The sequence below is a fragment of the Trachurus japonicus genome, chromosome 10 (genome assembly GCF_045865225.1).
Source record: "Trachurus japonicus isolate A0001 chromosome 10, Traja_1.0".
Taxonomy (NCBI): domain Eukaryota; kingdom Metazoa; phylum Chordata; class Actinopteri; order Carangiformes; family Carangidae; genus Trachurus; species Trachurus japonicus.
Window position 1 is genome coordinate 13,415,859 of NC_140916.1, and position 10,188 is coordinate 13,426,046.

At 42.2% G+C, this 10,188-nt stretch overlaps 3 protein-coding genes across 3 annotated transcripts; 1 reads left to right on the top strand and 2 right to left on the bottom strand.

Moving 5' to 3' along the window:
* Positions 1 to 117: 117 nt before the first annotated feature.
* mars2 (methionyl-tRNA synthetase 2, mitochondrial) lies at positions 118 to 3,055 on the bottom strand. Its single transcript, XM_085789343.1, has 3 exons — positions 2,511 to 3,055; positions 1,929 to 2,263; positions 118 to 1,798 (listed from the first exon to the last, which is right to left on the bottom strand). The coding sequence occupies exons 1-3, from the start codon at positions 2,785 to 2,787 to the stop codon at positions 626 to 628; spliced, it is 1,785 nt and encodes a 594-aa protein (XP_085645469.1). The 5' UTR covers positions 2,788 to 3,055; the 3' UTR covers positions 118 to 625.
* A 685-nt stretch (positions 3,056 to 3,740) lies between these two features.
* On the top strand, positions 3,741 to 7,860 carry LOC146979506 (magnesium transporter NIPA2). The gene is made up of 6 exons (XM_085789344.1): positions 3,741 to 3,843; positions 4,141 to 4,273; positions 5,083 to 5,139; positions 5,433 to 5,523; positions 6,299 to 6,459; positions 6,594 to 7,860. Exons 2-6 carry the CDS (start codon positions 4,141 to 4,143, stop codon positions 7,226 to 7,228), a joined length of 1,077 nt encoding a protein of 358 aa, XP_085645470.1. The 5' UTR covers positions 3,741 to 3,843; the 3' UTR covers positions 7,229 to 7,860.
* Positions 7,861 to 8,162: 302 nt separating this feature from the next.
* On the bottom strand, positions 8,163 to 10,079 carry timm8a (translocase of inner mitochondrial membrane 8 homolog A (yeast)). The gene is made up of 2 exons (XM_085789345.1): positions 9,855 to 10,079; positions 8,163 to 8,597 (listed from the first exon to the last, which is right to left on the bottom strand). Exons 1-2 carry the CDS (start codon positions 9,963 to 9,965, stop codon positions 8,436 to 8,438), a joined length of 273 nt encoding a protein of 90 aa, XP_085645471.1. The 5' UTR covers positions 9,966 to 10,079; the 3' UTR covers positions 8,163 to 8,435.
* Between the last annotated feature and the right edge of the window lie 109 nt (positions 10,080 to 10,188).

A 10,188-nucleotide genomic window follows, 5' to 3' on the forward strand; every position in this document is an offset into this window, starting at 1 on the left:
GAAAATGACTCATAGTTTGTGGGTTACTTATATTGTTATGGACAGAGCATTGACATGGGGAGAGAGTTTTTAGAGGCTGCAGCAGATTGCATGTTTTTCCCTGCTCTGTCACTCAACAGCTGCTGAACATTTCTGGGTTGTGCAGCAGGTGAATTTTGATGTCTATGCAAGATCTGACTATTACGTTCAAGCCATATTTTAGTTTATCGCTGTGAAATCTGCCCCTAATCTTTTTGACAGCAGTCTGACCTGCCACCATAGAGAAACAAGCACAGATACAATTAATGTAAATAATATAAAGCCTGTATTCCAGGTAGACATATCAGTTTTGGTGGTCTGGGTTTTGAGCCTGCTTGCTCACTGCCTTGGCTCTCTGAAATACAGTACTTAAAATGAAACGGATGCATTGTCATCTATGAGCTCCGCTTGTTTTGTTTCCTATGACAAATCAAATGTGTGCTCTAAAAAAACAGTCTTATTCACCATAGAATGAGACTGTATAAAAGATATAAGCTGTTCTTTCTTGAGAGTTGAAAGCAAAATGAAGACAGTTGAACAATGTTTTATTTCTTAACTGAACCAGTCCACAGTGAACATAAAAACAATTACTAATACAATTTAAATGTTATTGCCTTCTTGCTCTGTTAGGTTTTGGTTTATCTGCTTTTGGACTTTCCAAGCGACTAAAGAGTACTCCAGTGTCAGATCCTAGTGCTCTCCCTTCGAATGGACAGTCCGTACCCTGACACCTCGGCAGGAAGCTCAGAGCTGCCCAGCTCCTCTCAGCTGCTTGCACCCCGAGTCTGGAAAGCAGTTTGTTAGAAATCTCTGGCACTATCGGCTGGAGGAGCGTGCCATAAATCCTCAGGCATTCAAGGGAGACATGGGTGATGGTGTCTAGCCAGCGCTGCTCTTCACTGTTCCTCTTGTCCAGTTTCCAAGGTGCGTGGCGGTGAACAAACCCGTTGGTCAGCCTCACACATGCGGTGATGGCCTCTAGAGCTTTGTACACATGCATGCTATCATAGTGCTGTTCTACCACAGCAGGGAGACTTCTCACTGCATCCAACATGTGGTAGTCTTCAGCCACGGCCCTGCCTCCTCCTCCCTGTTCTCTTGGGAAGGACTGAGGGCAGAAGGAAGGGTAGATCTGGGCCGGGTTAAGAGCTGGAGCTGTGCAACGGTTAAGCAGACCACCCAGGGAGTCGGCCAGCTCTGCGTTGAGCAGCTTGATTACTTTGTCATCTGTGTAATCACAGTCTGAGTCTGGGACACCCTGACGCAGAAGAAAATACCTCATACCGTCAGTCGTGAACATCTGTGAGCGTTGAAGAGGATCTACCACATTGCCCAGACTTTTAGACATCTTCTTTCCTCCTGCCGTCCAGTGAGAGTGCACATGTATGGTCTGAGGTAGCGGCAGTCCGGCTCCCAGGAGGAAAGCTGGCCAGTAGATGGCATGAAATTTTAAGATATCCTTTCCTACAACATGGTGGGCCACGTTCCACCACTGGTCGTGATTTTTTGGATAGCCAGCTACTGTGAGATAGTTCACCAGAGCATCTAGCCACACGTAGATGGTTTGCTCAGGGTCGCCAGGGACTGGGATGCCCCACTGCAGACGGCTTCGCTGTCGGGACACTGAGAGGTCTTGAAGGTCATGCTGCAGCCACTGGACAACGGTCTCGTAGAAATGCTCAGGTTGTACGGCACGGGGATTTCCTCTGAGCCAGTCGAGCAGCTGAGACCGAAACGCAGACAGACGGAACATGTAGTTCTCCTCTTTCATCCACTCCACCTGCAAAAACAGTGAAGTGCCTTATAGCTTTGAAGGTGCTACAAAATATATTGGTTTTTTTTTTTTTACAACAGCCTCAGGTGAACAGATATTGATATTACACTTAAGTATTTATATAAACCTGACCTACCTTGTGCCCACTCTCCAGCGACACCTTAATCTCTCTCCCTGACGAATCCACAGCATCGCTGACCTGTGATGGCATGAGAAAGCTTTCGTCCTGTGTGGAGTACCAGCCTTCGTAATGCCCCTTATAGATGAGCCCTTTTTTGCAGAGCACTGACCAGAAATGCTCGACCGCCCAACGGTGTCTTTGCTCTGTGGTTCTTATGTAGTCTGTGTACGAAATGTTGCAGCTGCTGAAGAGATGTTTGAATCTCTCGGACACGTCAGTGCAGAAGGTCAGGGGATCTTTTCCTGCAGCTTCAGCAGCTTGTTGGATTTTCAAGCCATGTTCATCTGTGCCTGAAATTCAAGATGATACAGAACTTGAGTGCAACAAATGATTATTTATTATCAAAAAATAATCTGGTAATTTTCTAACTGAATTTAGACTAGAAAATTGAAAGGGGGGAAGAATGACTATCAAAGCTTCCCAGGTGAGCTCTATTACTTTTCCATGACATTTAACATAGGTGCAACAAAACCTCCAAGACTGTGGCTATCAAGAAAAGCAACATGCAGCTGTATGTTTAATCACTGGATGATTTACCTGTTGAGAACTTTGAGTCAAGGCCCTTGAGCAGCTTATACCTGTGTAGGCAGTCAGCTATCACAGCTGAGTATAGATGTCCTAAATGGGGAGATGCATTGACATAGAAGATGGGAGTGGTTATGTAGTAACTACTCCTCTCATCTTTGCACTGATGGCTCAACACAGCGACCCTGGCATGTCTATACGGAGCGGCATTTGGTGACAAAAACGGGCTTTGTCTCAGTCCGTGAACAGCTCTACAGCTTCGACTAACGAAAAGAAAAGGCGACCTCATCCTTGGACACCAGGCGATCTTGACTCCCGGCGTGCAGACATGAGCTGGTAAGTGCTAGTTATTCATTCAGCTAGCTCAAAGATTTAGTTGTCACAGATAAACGGAAAAACGGCACCACTACCGGAGAAGGGTCTTGACGTAGCCCCGATTAATGTTATGGATCAAAAATAATGGAAGACATTGAACTTTTAGCTGTTTGCCTCCTGTTTTCCCACACATGTGTTAGGTTATTACTTGCTTGTGAAGGTTAGCGCTACTTCCGGGTTCTATAAACAACAACTGCTCGTCCAATAAAAACGCTGGAACATATGTTACGTATATGGTGACATCCACCAATGAGATGGCGCGTACTACTTCCGTTTATTTATTCAACTTTTATTCAACTTTTTCCGACATTAGAGCTGTCTAAATACTAAGTAATGAATTAGTCAAGCAGGAAATATTTACGGGAAAAGTTTGCAGGCATACGAGGTAACGTAGACTGTACAATAAAAAGAGAGGTAAGCATTTTCCTCGTTTTTTTTCACTTCAAATAACTTTATTGGAATAAGCATGACAGACATACAGTTCTGGTTCTACCATAACAAGACAGGGGGACTGTAGTCAAATGTAAATGCTAATAAGCAGTTTGTAAATGGGTCTATTGCGGAGATCTCTGTGATGAGTCGTGTCCAGACAAAGGTTTTCCCACAAACTAATAAATAAAGCATTAGCTACTGATTTATTAACCACTAGCCTATATAAATGAATTGCAGCGTAATAAACAGTGCCATATTAGAAAGTGGAACCTTCTTTGAGAAGACGATACATCACTTTAATTGCTTTGTTAGTGACAGGGGGCATATTTTATTATTCCAGTCTTCTCTTGTTTGCCTTCATATTAAATTATGACCGTGTCCTCAACCCTCCAGCTACATTTTGCTGTGTACTGTACGGTAGTTCCGTCGCAATAGTAAAAGTCAACAAGGTCCATCCCCTCCATGACCGAGCCAATCAGCGGCTTCACTTCCTGCTGTCCAGTCACTTACGGCGGATGGGGTTGACGTGACAACGGAGGTAAAACACTCCACTAACCGTTTGTTGTTTAGTTTGCGCACTGTCTAGTGTTAAAACTTCGCCAGATTCACGCTAGAGAGGTCGTCAGTCTGTCGTTTTATGAGATATCTTAACTTAGTTTCTGAAAAGCCAGGCTACGCTGAGCCTCTCGGCAGCGAAACGTCCGCCCGTCATGTGATGTTAAACATGGGGCGCCTGTTGCTGGTCGACTCGTGAAAAGTTCCTACACGCTGAGTTTTTACTCCTGACTTTTTCCCCACCCCGTAACGTAGCAACGCCGTGTTCTTGTCGTTCCAGATGGAGGTGAACCGTTTGGACTTCTACATCGGTCTCTCACTGGCGGTGAGCTCCAGTGTTTTTATCGGTGCCAGCTTCATCCTGAAGAAGAAAGGCCTGCTGCGATTGGCGAGTAAAGGTTCAATGCGAGCAGGTAACTTACTGTGAGCTTTTAGTAGTCTAAACCAAAGATAAACTATTATAGGGTCAAAATATAGTATAAGTATTAAAATAAAAATAAATGGTTTCTCACAACAATCAACAGTCTAAACCTCTTTAGCTATGAGATTTATTGAAGAAGAAAAACATTGGAACCAGTTTTCTTTCTAAAAAAGAATTAACAGTGGGTTATTTAAGTGTTTGCTGATTAATTTTCCATCAGTCAACAATTGATAAAGTGACTAATTGCTGCAGCTCTATCATTGTGTATACAATTACAGCTATATCCTACTACTGTATTATACTAATCTGTAAGCAGTGGTCTCTCATTGTAGCTGGCTGTTGAAGCTAATTTCAACTCCACTACATAACTTACTGTTACTGTGCATCATTTGTGTGTAGAGTATTAATCTGTAAAGATATTACTAACTATGGCTGTAAGACAAATGTAGTTGAGTAAAAAAGTACAGCATTTCCCTTTTCTTTACAGTGGTAGTATAGTTCACTTTGGTAAATACCTTAGTCACTCCACCACTAAAGAGGTAAGGGAAACTTTTAACAGATACTGAACAGGAAGGTGTCTAAGTGAGTGTAGTAGATATATGTATCAGTCCTATGTAAACTTTACTCATAAGGCCAATAATAATAACACGGCATGATCAGCTTGGGTACATTTTTAAGTAAAGTTGGGCCTTGTTGACTGAAGCTAGCGACCAGCTTGGAGTCTGTGAGCAAAAATTTATAACAACTGTCTGTAATTGTTACTGTGACATCTATTCAAGTTCCCTTTCCTCTGTCCCACAGGTCAAGGGGGGTATGCTTACCTGAAGGAATGGCTGTGGTGGGCAGGGCTCATTTCAAGTAAGTGAGTGATTCGCAGAAATAAATTCTGTGGGTGGTGAGGTTTTTTTTTCTTAGTTGGTTACACTGCCTACCAGCCATGGCCTGAAACATTGTGGCCTTTGTTTTCTCAAAGGGAAAAAGAGGCTGTTGTGGGTTTGGTATTTTTGCTGGTGACTTTGCCTTAGAACCCACATCGCATCTTAGAAGTACACATTCCTCCAAGGAACTCATTTGCACATGTGTGGGTTGCAACAGCTGCAACATCACTGTATTTCTTCTGTACACTGATGGTGATGCTGATTATGTTCTAGTGGGAGCAGGAGAGGCGGCCAACTTCGCTGCATACGCATTCGCACCTGCCACACTGGTGACACCCCTTGGAGCACTCAGCGTACTTGTGAGGTAATATCCTTAATGTTTATTTTCATATCACTGACACATCTAAACATGCTGTTAGTGCCATACAGGAATGTGAGAGTATCATTTGCACTAAGAGCTCTCTCAGTAGTAAAAATAATAAGTCTGGTTGCATAATGTTGTGTGACTAAAACATTTGTTCCTTTTAATTTATCTCATGACAAGTTATATTGGCAAAAGAGTAAGGACTTGCTTTTCTTTATAAATCAGATAAACTGCATCAGACAAAGCTATTCACACTACAGGACTTAGTTTTTATTGGTAGACCAGTCAGCAGAATGAATTTGACAGAAATCCAGGTTATTGATAGTAGCGCCGCTGATGTGCTGTTTGGTTACCCCGGCAATAAAAGTTATGTATAAACCGGCCTGCCATTTTGCAAAACCTTTTGAGGACAGCAGCATTTTGATGGAAGAAATGGTTCAACTTTGGGTGGAGAATTGAAACTGAAGACAACAAGCTGTGTACAGATAGAGGTGGTTTAATCTGATCAAAGTAATGTCTGCTTGCAACTGCCATACACAGGCTACTAGTGTCTTAATTTAGATGTGTTATGTGCATTTCCTTTTTTTTTTCTGAACAAGTCGTACAAGGGTAAAAGTATCCAACATTTAGAAACATATATCATCATCTTTAAGTGCCCAGATCATTGAGAACCAGAACACATTTGTTTTGGTCTTTTCTTGGGATCTGTTGGTGATGATAATACCAAAATGATTATTATTAATGCCTATTTGTGCTATTTTGCTTCTCTTTCCAGTGCTGTGCTCTCCTCTTACTTTCTGAATGAAAGGTTGAACGTGCATGGGAAGATTGGTTGTTTGCTGTGTGTCTTGGGCTCCACAGTGATGGTGATCCACGCCCCGCAGGAAGAGGAGGTTGCCTCTCTTGCCTCCATGGCCGAGAAGCTCAAAGACCCAGGTACGGAGAGAGGCTGATTAGTGAGAGTTTACTTGTGTGATCTGATTAACCTTGCTTGTGAAAACTAAAATCCCTGATAACGGGTGGATGGATCTTTTCCAGGCTACTAACTCCCTCTTGAATGCTCCCACTAGGTTTCATTGTGTTTGCTGTGTGCGTTGTGGGAAGCAGCCTGGTTCTTATCTTTGCTGTGGCTCCGCGGTTTGGACAGAAGAATGTGCTGGTCTACATCCTGATCTGCTCTGTGATTGGCTCCCTCTCTGTGTCTTGTGTCAAGGGCCTGGGCATTGGCATTAAGGAGCTGTTTGCTGGGACAGCAGTGCTGAAGGAACCTCTGTTCTGGTCCTTAGTCATCTGCCTGGTAATCTGTGTCAGCATTCAAATCAGTTACCTGAACAAAGCGCTTGACATCTATAACACCTCCATAGTCACGCCCATATACTACGTCTTCTTCACCACCTCTGTCATGGCCTGCTCGGCTATCCTTTTCAAGGAATGGCTGAGAATGACCACTGACGAAGTCGTGGGAACAATTAGCGGGTTCCTCACCATCATTTTGGGGATCTTCCTCCTCCACGCCTTCAAGGACATTACATTTAGCTGGGATTCCCTCCCGCTGTACCTAAGGAAGGGTCCTCAAGGCTTTCTATGTGGCCACCAGCCTTATGTGGCTCTTCCCAGCCATGACAGCCAAGCGCAGGATGAGCTGAAGCTGCCAAGAGATGGAGGCTCAAAGGTGGGGAGGGGTACGCACCAGAGGGCTCCTTAACAGTCTTATCACCAAGTGTTGCTTATTGCAATTCTGAAGCTTTAATGCACAACACAGCTTTACAGTATTACACGTTTACTAAATCTGAATTTCACAATGCAGTATGCACTGAATGAACAAAGTTGCCTTAAAATGTGCACAATTTTGCTGTCAATACACTGGAATCCATATTTAATGTTATGGTACATCCAGATCCTTTTCCTTTAGTTGGTAGTTTAATGTTTTAATGTTTATACATGTGAATGTCTGTTGCACTGCTGTGTACAATTTTTAGACTATGATGTTAATTTTAATTTACTGAAGATTTAATACTAGCCTGCATAAGCCAAACTGTGCCTTCTGTTACTGAAAATGATGGCCTATTTATAGTGTTGTACAAATGTATGGATTAATTTGTGACCAATTATGGCAACACATTTATTTGCCCTAAATTCAATCATCTGTTGTTGTTGAACAACTTTAAATAATTCCTGTGATGAATTACTGTTAATACCTCAAACAAACTGCACCAAAGAATGTCCTTTCCCCGTATGAATTAATTCCCACCACGTGCCAAACTGTAACATATCTCTGTAACGGTACCTCATTTTGTTTTTGATAATGCTTATTATTAAAACATAACTACAACAATATTCGACTGCTTTTCCAAAGTATTTGGCTTTTTTTTTGTTTATTGCATATGTACAGTCTACAACCTTGAGATGTTGATCATGCCTCTCCAGTCTAGACATTGTCAGTCTTCTTGCATTATAACAGTGTGTGAGGTGAGGTCCTTGTGGCTGTCAAAAACAGTTGGCAAGTTGAATGTCCCAGATGTGTCCATCTTTCTGCAGCTTCCGACACTTAGCCCACTCGTTACAGCAGTGGATATTAACAAACTCAAGCTGACACCCTGACCGGTGCAACAGCTTGAATTCAATCAACTTGACAAAATCAACATAACGGCACTGCCAGTAACGGACCACATTGTAAGTGTTTCGCAATACTTGTGTCCCACTAAGTGGAGGACAAATAAAACACTAGACATCTGTGGACTTCCAGAGTTCGTACGTTCTCAGGCACTTGCAACACAAGTTAACTCTTCATCTTGTTCCTTCTTCCAGTTGATCAGACAGTTCTGCAACATTCAGACAGCTGTGTCAGGACCAGAAGGCCTCGTCACAGAGCAAGGGCCGCGTGTCTTGTCAGTCCTTTTAGTGACAGCTTTTTACTCTGACATGGTCTCGGAGAACGAGCCCCGGCTCCTCTGAGTCTGTTCCAGTCTGTTTAGAATGAACTGGCTGGTGTCAATAAATCGCTCCACACAGTTCACGAAGCACATTTCAGTCCTTGAGTCCAGCTTCGGCCCGGGTTTATCCATACATTTCTCCTGGAGACAGAGACACAACAATTTAGCCAAAGTCCTACAGATTACATACGTATGATGTTGTAACATAAGCAGCGATAAACTGCTTAATTGTTTCACCTCTACATGTTGGTACAGCAGCTCGTTAATACAAGAGCTTGTCTGCTTATATGACCCCAGGACACAATGCAAACATTCAAGAAGATGGTTAAAAGAATACACATTCAGCAGTGGGATATGTCTTCAAAGGATTTGAATGTGACCTTGTGTCTCTTTTCACTCCACTTAAATTATTAGAAACCATTTGAGTCTTAGTAACAGGCCAAAGGAACATGTTGATTTTTAATGAGGAATGCAACACTGTTTTACTTCAGCAATGTTGCATTATAATTTGAGGCGTGTGCAGGACTACTGAAGCTGCTTCATATACTCTTGCTCCACTACATTTAAGAGGGACATACTGTACTTTTCACTGTAACTTTATTCATTAGTTAAATACAAACATACTGTGTAAAGAACATAAAAATACTGTTACTGTTGAGACTACTCCACAAGTGTAGCTGAATAGATCCGTCAATCAATTTGTCAAGGATTTATTATTGGTTTTTATCATTCCCGACAATTCCCATGCAAAAATGCCAAACATTTCATTGTTCAAGCTTTTACTTTAGGCTATTATAGTATTTTTTCTTCAAGGCTTTAACTATTAGCGGGATAAAAGGGATTTTTCTTTCACCCAAAACCAACAATCACTTGAGAGTATAATCAGGGGATTAATCAATAATGACAAAAATCATTAGTTGCAGCAAACTGAAATAGTTGAAAATACTTTAGACATCAATTAGTAGTAATAATTTAATGTGTGACAATAACTGTAGACATTTTGTAGTTTTAGGCTACTCTAAACAAACATTTCCAGAACATAATGTACCTTACTTGTACTTTACATCTCAAATGCAGGGCTGTTACTGACAGTGGAGTTTTGTTACATAATTACTTATAGTGTAACTAGTGCTTGTAAGTTAAAAGTTGTCTGGAGAATCTGAATTACTTCTTCCACCAGTGTTTAAGTTGCTTATCAGTGGTGGAAGCTGCAGTGACCGAGTAGCACACGGGCTGCTCCGGCCACATATGCGGTCCAGGCCTAGTAAGCAAACATTATTTATCTGCACCAAATAAAACCCGTGAATACAACCTTTACATATTTTATGTTAGATACACCCACAGACAGAATAAAAGGCGACTAGCTGTCCTGCACTGCTAGCTTAAAGCTCATCTTACCCAGCAAACCTCAGTCATCTGATGAACCAGCTGCTGAAATCTTTGTTTCTGAGACTCGATTTCGATGAACTGCTGCAGCTGAGGGTCGGCTGTCGCTCCCTGTCCGTCCATGGTTTGCTAACGAGAGGTCGTACGGGTAATATTTCTGTATTTATGAATGCCTTATGGCTCTGATCCTGACCTTCACGTGTGTGAATGGACGACAGGAAACAGGAATTAGTTCGACCAATCGCTGAGCACGTTCTTACGTCGCTTGTCATCGCACATACGTAATGTTGCAATAATATTTTGAATGAAGTCACTGTAACTTCTCTGTAGTTTTTAACCAAAATAC

Coding starts and splice junctions, on each gene's coding strand:
- LOC146979506 (XM_085789344.1), top strand. CDS start 4,141: ATGGAGGTGAACCGTTTGGACTTCTACATCGGTCTCTCACTGGCGGTG. Junction 5,140..5,432: donor GTGGGCAGGGCTCATTTCAA/GTAAGTGAGTGA, acceptor ATTATGTTCTAG/TGGGAGCAGGAGAGGCGGCC. Junction 5,524..6,298: donor GCACTCAGCGTACTTGTGAG/GTAATATCCTTA, acceptor TTCTCTTTCCAG/TGCTGTGCTCTCCTCTTACT.
- mars2 (XM_085789343.1), bottom strand. CDS start 2,787: ATGAGGTCGCCTTTTCTTTTCGTTAGTCGAAGCTGTAGAGCTGTTCAC. Junction 2,264..2,510: donor TGACTCAAAGTTCTCAACAG/GTAAATCATCCA, acceptor CTTGAATTTCAG/GCACAGATGAACATGGCTTG. Junction 1,799..1,928: donor CGCTGGAGAGTGGGCACAAG/GTAGGTCAGGTT, acceptor CTGTTTTTGCAG/GTGGAGTGGATGAAAGAGGA.
- timm8a (XM_085789345.1), bottom strand. CDS start 9,965: ATGGACGGACAGGGAGCGACAGCCGACCCTCAGCTGCAGCAGTTCATC. Junction 8,598..9,854: donor AGATGACTGAGGTTTGCTGG/GTAAGATGAGCT, acceptor CTCTGTCTCCAG/GAGAAATGTATGGATAAACC.